The 17758-nt window shown below is 47.3% G+C and overlaps 2 protein-coding genes across 4 annotated transcripts; both read right to left on the reverse strand.

Moving 5' to 3' along the window:
• Positions 1-88: 88 nt before the first annotated feature.
• Pex11b (peroxisomal biogenesis factor 11 beta) lies at positions 89-9058 on the reverse strand. The gene is made up of 4 exons (XM_055603778.1): positions 8937-9058; positions 7910-8025; positions 7378-7579; positions 89-2290 (listed from the first exon to the last, which is right to left on the reverse strand). Exons 1-4 carry the CDS (start codon positions 8990-8992, stop codon positions 1885-1887), a joined length of 780 nt encoding a protein of 259 aa, XP_055459753.1. The 5' UTR covers positions 8993-9058; the 3' UTR covers positions 89-1884.
• A 2716-nt stretch (positions 9059-11774) lies between these two features.
• Positions 11775-15805, reverse strand: Rbm8a (RNA binding motif protein 8A). Of its 3 annotated transcripts, XM_055603780.1 has the most exons (7): positions 15702-15805; positions 15387-15446; positions 15196-15273; positions 14463-14599; positions 14036-14172; positions 13857-13921; positions 11775-11916 (listed from the first exon to the last, which is right to left on the reverse strand). In XM_055603780.1, the coding sequence occupies exons 1-6, from the start codon at positions 15766-15768 to the stop codon at positions 13876-13878; spliced, it is 525 nt and encodes a 174-aa protein (XP_055459755.1). In that variant the 5' UTR covers positions 15769-15805; the 3' UTR covers positions 11775-11916; positions 13857-13875. The 3 variants fall into 3 exon arrangements, with proteins under 3 accessions (XP_055459755.1, XP_055459756.1, XP_055459754.1); XM_055603781.1 differs by lacking the exon at positions 11775-11916 and having other exon boundaries at positions 12893-13921; positions 15196-15270; XM_055603779.1 differs by lacking the exon at positions 11775-11916 and having other exon boundaries at positions 12893-13921.
• Between the last annotated feature and the right edge of the window lie 1953 nt (positions 15806-17758).

Genomic DNA, 17758 nt, shown 5'->3' on the forward strand with positions numbered 1-17758 from the left:
AGCAACCTTAGTCTTCTCCACCTTGGTGCTGCCCCCTGGAGGCCTCATCTAATATGCAGAGAACACAAAATGTGACCCTTTCTGGGGCTGTTTTTTCCACTGTTTATTTGTCCAATGATTTACTCCATTTTAGAACAGAAAGTAGAGGCTACAGACATTTTTTTAACTTATTACTATCAACCTGGCAAATGCAAAATAAGAGCTGACAGTGGCGACAGCGGCACTTTCGTGCCTGGTGTGAGGGTGGTCCTACTGTGCTTGCCAGCCCATTGAGTTCTGATCATGCGTGTGTGTGCTGAATAGCTCCCAGAGAGCCTTTTTCAACAGGCGTGCTTTTTAGTGTCAATATAATTGTCTTGGTTTAGACCACCCCTCCTTCAGCTTGAGGCTATAAATGTCTCAAGAATGGTAAAAGCTGGACAGAGCACAGGGCATCTTATGGAAGAAGTGGGGTATAGGAGGGCAGGGAGGGGACAGGAGTGCCACAAAGAAGACCAACAAAGCCAACAAATCCGGGCCAAGGGGTCAGCAGAGACTGATGCATCAATCAAGGACCAGGGAGCAGAGGCTGTCTGACATGAACTCAGTTGCCTGCTATTTGAGCACATCCCCCTGGCAGGGCAACCTTGTCAGGCCAAAGAGGAAGAGGATCAAGGCAGTCTTGATGGGACTTGATAGGCTAGGGTCAGACAGTAGAGGAGCACTGTGCCCCCTTTCTATGGACTAGGGGAGTGGGATGGGGGGAGGAGAAGAGGGAGGAAGGGTGGGACCAGGAGGAGATGAGGAGGGGCCTACAACCAAGATATGAAGTGAATAAATTGTTAAAAAAAAAAAAAAAAAAAAAAGAATGGGAGAAGCATCTCACTTCTTTCGTATGTCCACTACCTACTTTCCCTCAAACTTAAGCTTCTGGGTAAAAACCTAAGAGTAACTAACAGCATTAGCTGCCAGTGCTACAGAAACCCATCCACAGTCACAGGAACTAAAGCTGAAAATGACCAGAACATGAAAAGACCAGACCAGATGTCAATGAACAGCTGGATGGAGTGGCACACATCTGTTTTTTAGCTACTCAGTAGTCTGAGGCAGAAGTCAAGAGTTTCAGGCCAACCTAGGTAACTTAGTGAGACCCCCATCTTGAAACTGAATAAATAAGTCAGTCAGCAAACTGATCTTCAATTTGTCGTCCCGGTAGGCTTGCTTGCACTGTGGGCACAGACCACAGTTATTCACACGGAGCCATTGTACAGTATTTACAGCACGAGGCTAGATATAGCATCAGTATGGAGAGCTAAAGAAAGGGCAAGAGCCAGGGGAGGAGGAAATTCTAATATCAAAGTGTAAGCAGAAGCTGAAAGGCGTGGAGGACAGAGAAGAGTCAGTGCTAAGTCAGGAGGGAGTCAGGGGAGGTGGACACGGGAAGGATCGTCAAACAGCCTGTGCTGGGGAGATGTGAAGAAAGAGCTTGTTGGGACGTGAAATTAAGCCTTGAAAATTATGGTGTGTGAAGGAGGAAACGATGCTACATTCTGCTTTGGAAAAGAAAGAATATGCTCTACCACCCAAAGCTTACACTCCCCTACCAAAAAAATAATTCTCCTCTTCAGAATCTAGACAGGGGATTCAGAAAGACAATTCTGTCGCATGGTGACAAATTCCTAACCAGACTCAAGACAGATAAAGGGAAGATAGCAAAAAGATTCTGGCAATGTAGCATCACCTTCCTGACCTTGTCTCGTCTTTGGCAAGGCTCTTCCCTTTGTCCCTAAGTATCTGGATCTTAACTTCAGTCAGGGAGTCAGCTTGGAATGAGGCTGGCATATAGGGACACTCTAAGATCCCATCTCACCAGCTCAGGCTCCCTTCCCTATCCTGTACATAGTGTCAGGGCTTGAGTCTTAGCCAGGGACAGATTAGGGTGAGAATAGACAGAATGGAGGAAATGAGGCCACACAGCCCCACAACCCCAGGGCCACAACGCCAGAGGCCTAGCTTGTCCAGCGGGATGAAGAGGTCACACGCATTTCTGAGCACGTCCAGCAGAAGAGGGGGGTGACCTCGAAGGACACGAGCCAGTAGCAGGATTCGGAGTCGAAACTTCAGAACCAGCTGTGGCAGGCACCCTCCTGGAGGCCCTGGTGCCCCAAGTCCCCCAGGCTCAACTCCTCCTGAGACTCCTACTCCAGAGACCTTCATTCGCCGGCTATAAGCTGAAGTCTCTTGCTCCATCAACAGGCGAATCTCATAAGCATCGCGGCTCAGATTCATGATGAGGGAGAACAAATAGTACCTGAGACACACAGGGCAGATACACAAGTTAGAAAAGGCAGAAATACCTACCCAAGATATCCTGCACAAATGTAAACACCTTTTTCATGTACCGCAGAGGGACTCCATATTAGAACATCAGAAATGAGTGCTATAACTAGAAATGCTCACGCTGGGACTGATGAGACAGCCTAGTGGGTAAAGGCACTTGCCACCAAGGCTGAAGATCTAAGTTCAATCCCCAGCACCCCCATGGAGGCTAAAACTGACTTCCCTAAGTTGTCCTCTGAAATCCACAGATACACCATGGCACCCACATACATACTTTTTTTTAAGTTAAAAAATACGTCCTGCAGGCTGGGCAGTGGCGCTGCACACCTGTAATCCCAGCACTCAGGAGGCAGAGGCAGGTGGATCTCCGAGTTCAAGGCCAGCCTGGTCTACAGAGTGAGTTCCAGGACAGCCAGGGATACACACACACACACACACATACACACACACACACACACACACACACACACACGGGTATTTGCTTTGCATGCATGAGTCCCAATCAAGTCCAGTATCAGCAACACCAAAACAGAGCTGTCCTTCCTTGAGGACAATACACTAGGTTCAATAAATCTCATACAGAAAGACGTATGATCTCACTTATATTAAATCATCAAGGTACAGAATGGAACGGTGGTCGCTAGGATTGGAGGAGATGAGAAACAGAAAGATGTTAGCCAATGAGACAAACATTCAGTTCTGCAAAATAAATAGGTCTGTCCATCTAACATACAGCATGGTGACCTCAGTTAATATAACTGTATCGGGCTGGAAAGATGGCTCAGCAGTTAAGAACAGTGGCTGTTCTTCCAGAGGTCCCGAGTTCAATTCCCAGTACCTACATGGTGGCTCACGACCATCTATTAAAGATCTAATGCTCTCTTCTGTCATGCAGCAAAGCACTCATATGTAAAATAAATAATACAGCTAATTTGCTAAGCGGGTTGCTTTCAGCTCAGGTGTTCTTATCACACGAAAGATCTCACCACGAGCATTTTAAAATTATTTATTTTGGGTATGTGGGTGCTTTGCCTGCATGTATGTCTGTGCACCATGTGAAGGCCAGAAGAGGACGGCAGGTCCCCTGGAACAGGAGTTACAGGTGGCTGTGAGCTGCCGTGTGGGCGCTCAAATACATATGATTATGCCCCAGAAAATGATACAGAAAAAAGAACCCTCCTCCTGTTCTATCATTGTCTGTGTTTATGTGCACCTTAGACTCCGCCAAGAGCAACTTCAAATTTCATTTCTGAGACAATCCATATAACGCAGCACACTCTGAGCTGCAGAAATGGCAGTGGTCCGGTGCTTGCATGAGTGAGGACCCAAGTTCAGGTCCACAGAACCTGTATCAATGCTGACAGACATGAAGACAGGGAATCTCCCAGAACAAGATGGCTAGTCAGGCGTCCATTGTGCAAGTGAGCTCTGGGTTCAACCGAAAGACCAGGCGTCAGGGACTACGGTGGAGAAGGACAGACGGAGGCTTCCAAAGCAAACCCTGGATGCATACATGTGCCCAGGTATTTTGCACACACTTGTGAATACACACACACGTACACACACAGGAAAAACACACTTAACTTGCTTGACCTTAAGAATGCAAACTATTTTGAAAGAAAAAAAAAAAGTTAGTTACACAGAATGAGTTCCAGGACAGCCAGGGCTACACAGAGAAAGCTGTTTCAAAAACCCACAGAGAGAGAGACACAGGCTGAAGCGTCCGGGCATGTTTGTAATTCTAACACTTAGAGTTACAGGGCAGCCTGCGCTACATGAGCCCCTGTCCCAAGAAAGGCAGAAAAAACTATTTATACACACTTGAGAGCATTTAAAGACAAACTTTAAGGAAAAAAGTCAAAGACCTCCACGAAAAAGGTCCAGAACTATTAAGTGATTGCTAGAAATATTAGACTATCAATTCCTTAAGCACAAAAATTTCTGCTTTTCTGTTTCGTTTTGTTTCATCTTGGAGACAGTCTCGCTCCGGAGCACTGGCTGACATGGACCTCCCTGTGTAGACTAGGCATACACACCTCAAACTCAGGAGATCCCCCTGCCCCTGCCTCCAAGTGCCGGAATCAAACGCGTGCGTCACCACACTTGTTCCAGTGCAAAATCTTTTACTTTTTTTTTTTTTGAGACAGAATTTGTTTCACTGTGTAGTCCGGGCTGCCTGTGAATTCTCAATCCTGCATGAACCTTCTCATAAACAGGCTTATATTAGCTAAAATTTAAATACAAAAGCCTATGGGGCTTTGTTCTTGTTTTTGTGGCTCTGTGTGTGCGCGTGTGTGTGTAGGCAAAAGTGTGGGCAGGTGCATACGTATGTGTCTGAGAGACCAACGGACAGCCTCCAGCCCTGCTCTTGGTCCTGCCACCTTGTCTCTGTAGACGGGGTCTACCTGGAGCTTGCTGTTTGTTGTGAGTGGTGATTGGTTTTAGTTTTAGGGTTTTTTTAAGAGTTCTTTATTTCGTGTGTATCGTCATTTTGCCAGAATGTATTTCTGTGAACACGCGAATGCAGTGCCTGTGGAGGCCGGAAGAGGGCATCAGATTCCCCTGGAACTGGAGTTATACATGGTTCTGAGCTGTCATGTGGGTGCTGGGAATCGAACCCATTTCCTTTGGAAGAGCAGCCAGTGTTCTTAACCACTGAGTCATTTCTCTAGACCCACTTCAGTTCTTTAAAATGTCGTGTGTGCGCGTGGGCATATGTCTGCCATCGTGCATGTGTGGAGGCTGTGTCCCAATTCTCTCCTTCTGTCATAGGCTCTCCAACCATTTCACTGGTCTAATTGTTTGTTTTAATAACTGGCTCCCTTATCACACTGTAATGAGCCCTGCTTCCTTTTCTCCTTTTACATTTATTTGTTTTATACAAGAGCAATGGTGTACATATTAAAATCAAAGAAAAACTTTGTGGGTTGGTTCTCTCCTTCCACCTTTACCTGAGCTCCAGGGATCGAACTCAGGTTTGCTTGCCTTGACTCCCTGCATCATTCTGAACTTTAAGTTTCAAGGGTCAGGCACCACATTTGTTTGGCTTTTTCCTACTCTCCTGGCCCAGAGTAACAAACTAAGAAATGTTTTTGGAAAATGCAAGCACAGTGGCAGTGGTGCACGGAGTCCCAGACACTTGGGCGGCTGAGGTGGGAGGATTGTCTGGACCACCCTGAGCAAGCAGCAAGACCCCCGTGTCTTTCCCGTGTTGGGGTGCACATGTGTGCATGTGGAGCCTGGAGTCCAGCCTTGGGGTCACTCCTCAGGTGCTGTCCACCTTGGTTTTGAGACAAGAGTTCTCACTAGGCCTGGAACTTGCTCACTGTCCCAGGTGGCTGGCCAGAGAGCCTTAGGAGCCCTCCTGTTTAACCTCCACATTGCTAGGTTTACAAGAATGTGTCACCATGCCTGTTTTTTACAGGTGGGTTCTGGGATCAAACTCAGGTCTTCATGCTTGTAGAACTGTGCTATCTCAGCCCTAGGAGACTTCGTATCATTAAAAAAAAAAAAAATAGACATGCTATCACCTGCCTGTAAACCTATCCTAGAAGTGAAGTGTCTAAAGCAGGATAATTCTAAGTTTAAGGCTATACTGGGCTATGTAGTGAGACCTATCTCAAAACAAACAAACAAAGCAACAACAGCACACAAGATGACTCAGCAGGGTAAAGGCAGCTGTCATCCAATGTGATGACTTGAGTCCAATCTTGAGATCCACGTTGTGGAAGGAGAGAACCAGGCTTGCAAACCGACCTCCATGCACAGTGTGGCAATGCCAACTCCCCCGACCTCGTGCGCGCGCACACACACACACACACACACACACACACACATAAAATAATATATAAAAATTTTTTTAAAGGAAAATAGAATAAGTGAGTAGGAGGGCAATCAGGGTGGACTATCTATGGCTTAGTTATAATAAAAGTGATATAATATTTATCACCGCCAACATTTATCATCTTAGTCAGTTATTATAGTATAGCAAATACAATTACCATCTGATACTGTTACCCTTTTATGGTTTAAGATGTAAATGAAGATTGGAAACCAAATGGTCAATTAAGATAGATATAATTGGCCTGGCACAGTGGAGCACACCTTTAGTTCTAGCATTTTGGAAGCAGTTAGGTAGATCTCTGTGAGTTCAAAGACAGCACCGTCTATATAGTGAGTCAGCTAGGGTTACACAGTAAGACCTTGTCTCAAAAACAGACATATAAACAAATAATATATAGTCCTGGCATCCATGGAGGATTAATTTCAGGATCATGCCCCTCCCACCCACCCAAATCCTCCCCAAATCCACAGCTGCTCAAGTTCCCTTAGATAAAATGGGATTGCATTTCTATAGAATGCACACAGCCCCTGTAGCCACCTCTAGATTGTTTATAATATCTAATACAATATATACGCAACGAGAAGTGTCACACTATAGTATTTAAAGAATGACACAATTTTTTTCCACATATTTAATTTTCCCTTAACATTTTCAGTCTATGCTTGCTTGAATCAACAGATGCAATGCAACTGAGATACCCCTGTCTCATAAATATAGCAAGTTGTGGGCCAGAGAGATGGCTCAGAAGGTGGAAGCCACACCAGCCTGATGGTCTGACTTTTATTCCCGACCTGAGTTTGGCGCCCGGAACTCACAGTAGAAGAAAGCCAACCACGGAAAGCTGTCCTCTGACCTACAGACCCGCACTGTGCTAGACTCCCCCTCCTACAATAATACTTAAAAAAAAAAAAACAACAACAACGTAGATCTATGGGGCTGCAATGGTGATTTAGTGGCTAAAGGCACTGGCTGCTCTTCCCTACGACCTGGGTTTTAAGTCCTAGAACCCATATGATGGCTCACAGCCATCTAACTCCAATTCTGATGCCCTCTTTTGGCCTCGGGCAGCACCAGAGCACACAGAGGGTGCACAGACACACACACATGCAGGCAAAATACCCATACACATACAATGCTGAATATTACACATACATATATACATATTTGCTATGCAGAACAGAGGCTAGAAATAGTCTTGTAAAGTGAAAACACACCTGAATGAACGCTGCGCCCACTTTTCCTGGTCCACACGGGGAGCTAGTCCGGACTTTCCAGCCCACAGAACATTGTCACAGGCAAAGTACAAGGCTCGATTGAGGTGGCTGACAGTGATGCAGAATCTCAGGACAACATCTGAGAGGTGCACAGCTCTTTTGGCTGACTCGAGGGCGTCCGCTGAGTTCCCCAGGCGTAGCACTTGCAGAGAAGGATAAGGGACAGCGATGGATTGGAAGTGGAGAGGCAGGGGTGGGGGCAGAGAAGAAAGAAAAAAAGTGAGTCAGCAACAATAACACACAATAAGAAAGAGTAAATATAATTTGTTCATTTTTTTAAACTTCAAATTGAAGTTAATTGCTGTGATGTCTAGTTTTTACTTGCTCCCTTCGCTTCAATCAGTGATAACTTCCTTATGCCCGTTCTCTTATCTCAATTGGAGGCATGCAGAAGGGAGCCAAATGATGACGAAAGGGAAAATACAGGAAGGTGAGGCAATGAGGATGATAAAAGAAAAGTTTGACTACTTACACTTCCTTCCAAGGCTCAGATGGCCCTCCAGCTGTCGAATCTGCTTCTGTAACTCGGGACTGGCCCCGTGTCTTTGCAAAGCATGGCCAAGAAGAGAACAGGCATACTGGGCGGCCCTGGACGGGAGGACAGGCAAAGTGAGGGCCAGGCCTCCGGGCAGGTCTCCGACTAACACGTCCTCCCGCGGACTGGTGAGGCGATTGAGAGCACTTGTTCTTGCAGAAGACCGGGCTTGCATTCCCAGCACCCACATGGCGGCTCCCAGCTCCCTGTAACTCCTGTCCCGGGGGCTCCAGCACCCTCTTCTGACCTCTGCAAGCACCAGGCACACATGTGCACATATATACTGGCAGACAAAACACTCAGACAAGTAATAGGTAAATTTGAAAACAAAAACTCCTCCAGGGGCATTTCCTTTTTTACACCAATATCTTTCCTTTTTTTCCTCAAGGCCAGAGGGGAGAGAAAAACATGAAGGGAAAATAAAGCCCACAGAGTGGTGGAGAGCACTCTTTGGAATTAAGGGAGTAAGAGTTTTGAAAATGATGAGGCCTACAGGGGCCAGTAACTAGCTGCGGTCCATCACAGCGTCCACACACGAATTTATACATGAAACTCAACAGGAGGAGAGCTAGTTGAAGCAGCCTCCAGGTAGGTGAGCTAAGACATTAAGGTCCTTGAACTGAATGGAAACCCGGAGAGCCAAGACAGCGCTGCTCCTAGGTGACAGCTAGAGGACGCAGAACCGGGAGGATCGCCCCTCATGCCACCCGGGAGGTGAGGAAACTGTTGCTCTTTGTGGACACGGTAACCCTGGGCGGCCTCCCCGCTGGCCCGCTCGTGCCTCAGTTTCCCCATCTCTCCCGTGAGCAGAAAAGAATCATCTCACAACCGGCTGCAGAGTGCGATCCCCGGGGCCGCGCGGGCCCCCGTAGCCACGGCTGACCCTCAGGGACCCCCGTAGCGCGCCCGCCGCCTCGCGGGGACCTGCTCCGCCCTCCCGCCCGCGCCCCGCCGTCGGCCGCACCTACACAGCCGCTCCCGGGCTTGGCTCTGAGCACTGAAGCGGACCCAGGCGTCCATGACAGCGGCAGCCCGGGCCCACGGCGCCGCGGCCCGCCTGCTTCCAGCCCCTAGTCACGCCTCCCGGGCGAGCAACGGGGCTTCGCGAGGGACAAACGGCGGCAGGACAGCCAGGCAGCCGGAGCGCCCCGAAGCGGAATTTCAGGACTCGAAGCAAGATGGTGGGTGGCCTCCGGCCGCTCACCCGCGGCTGGAAGGTCTCCGGCCCCTAAGCACGACCCCGGGCGCGCTTTGCGCTTTACTCAGCAGCACGGGGTGGAGCCTGCGGAGCCGCGAGAGGCGGCAGGGCGCTTCCGGGGCGCACACGCCTCCCGCCTCAGCGCTCCGGCGCGGAGAAGCCCGCCCCGACAAACGACCCACGGGAAAGCCGTGCGCCGAGGTGCCGCTTGGCAACCTCCTCCGAACACACGAAGAGTCTAGGGGCAGAAGCGAGCGGACAATAGCCGCAGGCCACCTTCCAGGACAGCGTGCTGATGGACGGTGGAAGGCGTGGAAACAGTCAGAGTCCCGTCTTCTAGGGACAGCAGTGGCCGAACGGCAGTGACCATTATGCCGTGTGTTACTTTGCTGGAAGAAGCCTGGCCGTGCTGTGGTCAGTGCACCGCAGAAACCCAGCCGACTCGAACTCTTCCCAGACACGCTACTCTGGAATCGTTTAGCCGCCAACAACCTACCGGTCTTCTGTGGTCTTCTGTGGTTAGGCCCCTACTTGAACTACTCTTGTCCAGTGTCTGGTTGGAGACATCACGTTAGACAGCCATGTCTCCAAAAACTAATTGGCGTGTGAGCAGCAGCTTTCCTGCCCCGAAGCAGTACTGTCTTTTTCATCCAGTGCTCAGGTGTGAACGAAATGTACGCGGGAGACCTGATTTCTGGTTTGCCCTGCCCTAGGTGAATGAAGGGCTGAACAGGAATTTGGCTACACAGTAGGTGCCTGGGAAGTTACTGCACCTCATGCTCTGCCACTAGCCATGAATCCTGTGGGAGGGAGGCTCTATCTCCCGTGAAGTTAGGATGATTTACATGCCAGACCCCTTCATTTTCCCGGGGGATGGAACATACGTGTACTTCCAACACTTATGAGGCAGAGGCAGGAGACTGCTAAAGTTTAAAGCCACCTTAAATTTATCTAGAGTTCCATTCAGTCCAGCCAGAGCTGAGACTGACTTTAGTGCTGGCGCTCTGGCTTGGTGGTTAAGAGTACTTACTGCTCTTGCCATGGAAGGGGGTTCAATTCCCAGCATATGAATAGCAGCTCACAACTGCCTCCAGGGGATCTGACGCTCCCTTCTGGCCTCCACCGGCACCAGGCACATACTCGATGCACGTATGTATATATCAGGCTGACATTCATACGTGTAAAATAAATGTTTTTTACCCTAGCCAAGCATAGTGGCTCACTCACTTTTAATCCCAGCATAGACCTCTGAATTTGAGGCCAGGCTGGTCTACACAGCAGGTTTCAGAACAGCCATGGCTAAACAGAGAACATGGTCTCAAAAAAAGAGAGAGGTGGAGAATGGAAGTCTGGCTGTGGAGTTGGAGAGAACTAGGGTTCAATTTCCAGTACACACATTGGCTCACAACCATCTGTAACCAGTTCCAGGGGCTCCAATACCATCTTCAAACCTCAGCAGGTACCAGGCACGCATGTGGGACACAAACTTGAAAAGCAAAACACCGATACATAAAAATTCTGGAGCTTTGGGTTAAATTTTGTGGTTTCTATTCCATTCAAGAAATTATGTCCAAGCTGGGGATGGAGACTCACACCTTTAATCCCAGTACTGGGCAGCAGAAGCAGGTGGATTGCTGTGAGTTCGAGGACAGCCTGGTCTACAAAGTAAGTCCAGGACAGCCAAGGCTACAAAGAGAAATCCTGTCTCAAAAAAAAAAAAAGGCCATCAGTACACTTAAATGCTACATGCAGGTCCTTGTGGCAACCTCTCGCCTGGTATGCCCAGCCACAGTAAGTGTTAACCAAGAATGGAATGTGTCTCTAACTCTTGAAGTTCAGGGAAAACTTTTCTGAGAGAGGAAAGGTGGGCTAGGTCACAGATAGTTGTTTATCCTGAGGCAAGTAGAGACACACTAAGAGGTGGAGGCTGACTGAAGTTTGTGAGTTTTACTGATTCTATATTAAAATTAGTTAGGCACTGTGGTACACGCCTATAATTACAGCAATCTGGAGACAGAGGTAGGAGGTTCACATGACTAGTAGTCTATTTGTGAATTCCAGGCCAGCCAAGGTGAAATAGCAAGACCCCATCATTAAAAAGCCCAAGATTAATCCTCAAATCATAAAGTATCAGAAATTAAACACAAGCCTGACTGTTCTGCACCTGTTAATCTCAACGACCCAGCACTGGAGGAAAACGTAGTAACAGAGTTGAGTTCCAGACTCCCCTGAGCTAGTTTTAAGATCTTGCCTAAAAAGCAGCAGCAGCAGCAGCAGCAGCAGCAAAAGCCTGATTGTAAAGGAAAAAAAAAAAAAAAAAAAAGACAATATTACAAACAGGATCTCTACCACCCACCGTAAAAAGAAACCTAGGGCTGGAGTTGGCTGAGGGGTTAAGAGCAGTGGCTGCTCTTCCAGAAGACATAGGATTGAATCCCCCCCCACCCACACAGCAACTCACAACCACCTGCAACTCCTGTCCCAGATCTGGAGCCCTGTTCTGACCTTCTGAGGCATCAGCACACACACACACACACAAACATACGTGCAGGCAAAACACTGGATAGACAGATGACTGATAAATATTAAAAAACAAGACAAAACTGTCGGTCGGTGGTGGCGCACACCTTTAATCTTAGGGCTAGGAAGAGGCAGGTGGGTATCTGTGATTTCGAGACCAGACTGCTCTATGGAGTGAGTTCCACGACAGCCAGGAATTACACAAGAGAAGCCCTGTCTCAAAAGCCTGAAGGAAAAACAAAGCAAAAGTGAGTGGGCTGGAGAGATGGTTAAGGGAACTGACTGATCTTCTGAAGGCCTTGGGGTTCAAATCCCAGCACCCACATGGCAGCTCACAATTGTAACTCCAAAATCTGGCACTCTCACAGATATACATGGAGGCAAAAACACCAATACACATAAAAATATATAAATTAAAAAAAAAAAAACTACTGGAATACCTGGTATACATTCAAATGAAGATAAACAAAAATGTAGGTTTTTTATGGTCTAGAGAACGACATAGGAATAGCAGAAAACTGCTTATATCCGTAAGCTCAAGTTTCAAAGTCTTAGTAGTTAAAAGGAAAGTTTCTACTATACATGATTAGGTTCTGCGGAAAAAGGATGATTAGAAGGGCACATAATGAATGAGTTTCCCTGCTCTCCACCTCCCCCCCAAGACAAGCTGTCACATGACCCAGGCCTCTGGCCACCTGGCTGTGGCTGTGGGTGACCTGAGCTTATGCTTCTCTGTCACTCCTTCCAAGTAAGTGCTGGGGTTACAGACAGGAGCCACCGTGCCGCCCTACCAACTGAGCCACATCTCTACCCCTAATGAGCTATTTTTATACTTCTCAAGCAAAGCACAAAGACAATCTGGAAACATAAGAACACAGAATAAAAAGAGGATCTTTCCAACTAATTCAGAATAGCCAGGTCATATCCAAGCAGTTCCTCTAACGTCTCTCTAGCTAATAGATTTACTAGTTAGTCCTAAAGTCCTTCATGCTTGCTCAACTCACTCTTCCAAATTCCTTAGAATATCTAGAAATCTGAGAACCAGGCTTACCTTTTACCCAATAACAGTTATTCAATCTACATTACCAGAAAGACCCAAGGCACCCTAATCCTGCAAACCCTAAACTAAAACACTTTCTTAGCCAATTCAATCCAAAACCCCCAGCAATTTACCAAAATGAAGGGAAAAGCAGCCGAAAGCATCTGAAAAAACTCTTGGTTTAATATCTGCCATTAAGCACTGGGGAGACAGAGACAGAAGCAGTCTGAGGCCACTGTGGGCCACAGTGACTTTAGACTTCAAAACAACAACAATCACACAGTTGCTACAGACATACGAGAAAAAATCACTTCAGCTAAAAACTATGATAAAGGAAATGTAATGTCTTTCTTTCTTTTGGTTTTTCAAGACAGGGTCTCTCTTTATATCCCTGGCTATCCTGGAATTCTCTCTGTAGACCAGGCTGGCCTTGAACTCAAAGAGATCCTCCTGCCTCTGCCTTCCCAGTGCTGGGATTAAAGGTGCACATATTATCACATCGTATTCAAGCTGGATTTCTTTTGTTTTGTAGGAACCTAACAAAGTCATATTCAGCACCATATTCAAGGAAGAGCTGGCCGAGCATCTCAAAGCACAATGCTTCAATTCCAGAGACCACAGAAACTGGAGGCCCATACCTGGAATCTTGGCACCTGGGGGACAAGAGGCCAGTACCAGTCCTTCAAGGTCATTCTTGGCAACACAATGAGCTCAGGGTCAACCGGGGCTACACAAGACTGTCTGACAGAGCAGCAAAAGACACACTAATATAACATCTACTCACTAAGTGTGTAAGAAACATTCACTAACCATAAGAAAGTCTCACTACCCCTGCTCTTGTCTTCGAAGAGAAAGAAATACTGAGCACTCTCTTTGAGCCTTTCTAGAAACTGAGAATTACACTCCAGTCCCAAGTATCTTCAAAATAACTCTAATGGTTATTCAGAGTTTACAGAACCATAAAATAATTTTAAATGTAGAAAAACAAAGTGAAACATTTATTATCATTTTTTTAGGCTCAAAAGCTATACTAAGTAGATAGGGTAAGGAATTAAATATAAACACAGTTCTACCCTAGCCCTATGTATCCAAGGCAGTATAACCAAATGGACTCGTAGAGAGACCACCTGGTCAACAGAGGCTCTATCAACGGCGTCTTCGGTCTGGACTCCTGCTTCGTCTTCGGCCACCTCTAAGAAAAAAAAAAAAAAAGAGAGATTCCATCAGAGGAAGAATACAATATGCTTATTCATCTTGCTCATGTTCCCTTCACTAAGGCAAATGTTTGCCCTCCCCTCCATTTTACCTCCTCTTGCCCTTTGGTGGACCACGAACAAAACACCAGTCAACACTGATTGGCTGTCCCATCAAATCTTGACCATTGAGTCCCTCCATGGCAGCCTGAGCCTCTTTGTATGTTTCATACTCAACTAGTGTGTATCCCTGGGGAAAAATACAAAAGTATCAAAACTTGACTTCCCCAACCACCAAGCAGCCTCTTTCTGAAACCCGAAATGCATGCTTAGCAGAAAACTTTACCAGCTCTACACTGTAAAAAGCGTATCACATACCAACGTACACGCAACATGACTGTGCTGCTTGTCTTTCTCATGGGTATCAATCAACTTCCAATGGCATTTCACTTACTCCCCATTCTTAGCCAACCACAGCAAACACAAAATAACCACCAGGATTATCTAAGAGTTAATAGCGAAGGAAGCAAGAAAATCTACCTTCAAGTATCCTGTACGCCTGTCCAAATTAAGGTGGATGTTTTTTATTTCCCCATATTCAGCGAATTTGTCATGGATATCTTCTTCAGTGGCTTCTTCGTGGACTCCAGTGACAAAGAGAATCCAACCTTCAACAGCTGTGGGGTACGAAAGGGTGTTTTCTGAGCATGTAAGATAAAAAGCCCAGTACTAGATCAGGCACGGTGGCCCATGACTTCAATACCAGCACTTAGGAGGTAGAGACAGGTAGATTCCCGAGTTTGACGCCACAATGGTCTACAGAGTGAGTTCAAGACAGCCAGGGCTTCACAGAGAAACCCTATCTCGAAAAACAAAAACCCAGTACTCAGGAGACAGACCCAGGCAGATCTGTGAGTTCCAGGTCATCCTGGTCTACAGAGCAAGTTCCAGGCAAGGTAGAGCTACATAGTGAGACACTGTATCATCAACAACAAAAAAGCAAGGCCTGGTATGGCAGGCCTTTAATCCCACCACTCGGGAGGTATATGATGTAAGTTCAAGACCAGCCTGGACTACAAAAAAAGTTTCAGGTCAGCCATGTTACACTGGGAACCCTGTCTCAAAACACAAAAACAAACAACTAAAAATGAAAAATTCCAAGCAGAACTGCAGTAAGCAATGACTGGACTCTCGAGGCTGGTTAAACAATCTCTTACCTATTTCCATTTAAGTGCCAATACGGACAAACACTTCGCAGGTCCTATTTACTTACAGCGTTGTGGTCCTGGTTCATCGCCATCCTGCTCCACACTGTCATAATCCTCCCGCATCCGCGCTCGGGACCCCTCTTCTAAAAGAACACATACCAGATCACCGAAAACTGCCCTCCAGGTGTGTTCCCATCGGACCCCCAAATTCGCGGGCTTCTCGCTATTAGAGCACTACCCTGCTCCCCACACTCACCGGAGCCAAAGCCGCGGCCCTTTCGTTTCTTCGCTTTCTCTTTTAGTTTGTGGATGCTCTCTAGAGTTACAGATAAGAAAATGAGAAGCAACAAGAATAAGAGTCATCTTGTAGGTTTCCGAGAGTGTCTGGGAGCATACAGCACCGACTGCAGGTTCCGCCCCTTCCCGGTTCCGCCCCTAATTCCTTCCCAGGGGGGAGGAGTCTATCTATTCGAGACCCGGTCCCTAGGCCCACAACCCCCCAAAAATGCCTCCTCCGGCGTCCTCCTCTCGCACCTTCCCCGCTTCCCGCAGCCGCCTCCACTCTCCTCACCGTCCCCATCCTCATCCATGGCGAAATCCTCGCCCCCGGCCTCGTGAAGATCCAGCACGTCCGCCATCTTGCTTCCCTCGGCGCTCTCGTCTGCGCTGCCAGGAGCGAGGCACCTCGGGAAACTGTCGCAGCGCGCAAACGTCACCGGCCAGGCCGGCCAATCAGCAATCGGCTCCGAGTCCCGCCTTCGGCGCGGTAAAAATTCGCAAACGCAGGCGGCGCTACCGTGCAGTGAGGCTGGAAACGCTGCGTGGCGAAACGCTCTCAACCTGCGCCCTCGTGAGCACGGGTGGGTCACGTTGAGTTGGAGGCCATCCTGGTCCGCCTGGTGAGTCCTAGGCCAGCCAAGGCTGCACAGGTTGGCGTTGGGTTTGGTTTGGTTTGGTTTTTCGAGACAGGGTTTCTCTGTGTAGCCGCTACACAGCCTTGGCTGTCCTATTTTGTAGACCAAGCTGGCCTCGAACTCACAGAGATCCACCTTCCTCAGACTCTGCCTCCCAGGTGCTGGGATTAAAGGTGTGCGTTAACGGGCCGTTGTGGATTTTGTTTTGTTTGTTTATTTGAGACAGGGTCTCTTTGTGTAGCCCTGGCTTGCCTCCAACTCACACATAACCACCTATAGCTGCTGGGATTAAAAGCGTGTGCCACCACGCCCGGCTCCGAGGTTACAGAATTAGATCTTGTCTCAAAAAATATAAAGTAAAGTAAAATGGTGCGGGAAGTGCTCCCAACAGCTATCTTGAGCCGGTGGGGAGCAGGCACGTTGGGACAAATTCAAAGAGTGAGTGAAGTCAGTGACTTTCCCCTAAAACCTTCAGCTAACAAATCCTATTAAGCCGTGTCAGTTTCCTTATTAGAGGTTTGTTTTCCGTCTCTCCACTCCAGATTAGCAAATGGAAGTTGAATTAAATTTTTGTTGTTTTTAATCTCAAATAATGAGGGTTGGTAAAGGCTGATACCGCGAAGCCTGACATCCTGAGTTGGATCCCTGGCATCCAAATGGTGGAAGGAAAGAAATGAGTTTTCCAAGGTGCCCTCTGACTTCTATATATATATATAAATTAAGACTAAAAACTACCTTAGAGCATACATACTCTGTTCGAAGAAGCAATCCGATCTTTATAGCAAGCATTAAAAGAATGAGTTCAATGCTGAGTGATGATGGTGCATGCTTTTAATTCCAGACAGGACAGCTGAAATGTCATTAGTCAGGCAGATAACAATTTTTTGTTGTTTTGAGATGGGTCTCACTGTAGACCAGGCAGAGATCTGTCTGCTTTGGCCTCTGGATTGGTAGGAATAAAGGTGTGTCCCACCATACTTGGTTTCTTTTTTTTTTTTTTTTTTTTTTTTTACGGTAACTCCTGGAGCTGAGAATGTAGCTCATTTGATAAGAGTTTGCTGTAGTGTTCATGATGCCCCAGGTTTCATTCCCAGCATGGCACAAATAAGAGACAGACAAGAAAGGAGGCATCAGAGCCTTAAAAACAGCAGCTTCACATTCTTGAAGGTAGTATGGTGTATTAGTCAGGGTTTTCTGGAGTCACATAATCTCTCTTTCTCTATATACACATATATGGGATTTATGGAAATGACTTACAGGCTGCAGTCCAGCTAATCTAACAATGGCCAGCTGGTTACAGAAAGTCCAAGAATCTGATAGTTGCCCAGCCCCACAAGGCTGGTGTCTCAGCTGGTTTTCAGTATATGCTGGAATCCGGAAGGAGGAGGCTGAAGTGCCAGTGAGGAATGGACTTGTTAGCAAGGTGAGGGGAAGCAGGCAAAGAACCAAATCTTCCTTCTTCCATGTCATGGAAGCCTGTGTGGCCCAGATTAACAGGGTGTCTACCTATCTCAAAAGTAGGATTAAAGGAGTGTGTCTTCCCACCTCAAGATCAGGATCAGAGATGTGTCTTTCTGCCTCAAAGGTCTGGACTAGAAGTGGATCCACCCCCTTCAAACCAAGCAGAAACTATCCCACAGGTGTGCCCTCCATTTCTGGATTCATAGTTCATTCCAGATGTAGTTGACAACCACAAATATCCATCACATGTGGG

This window comes from Psammomys obesus, unplaced genomic scaffold (genome assembly GCF_907164565.1).
Source record: "Psammomys obesus unplaced genomic scaffold, mPsaObe1.curated_primary_1811, whole genome shotgun sequence".
NCBI classification, from domain to species: domain Eukaryota; kingdom Metazoa; phylum Chordata; class Mammalia; order Rodentia; family Muridae; genus Psammomys; species Psammomys obesus.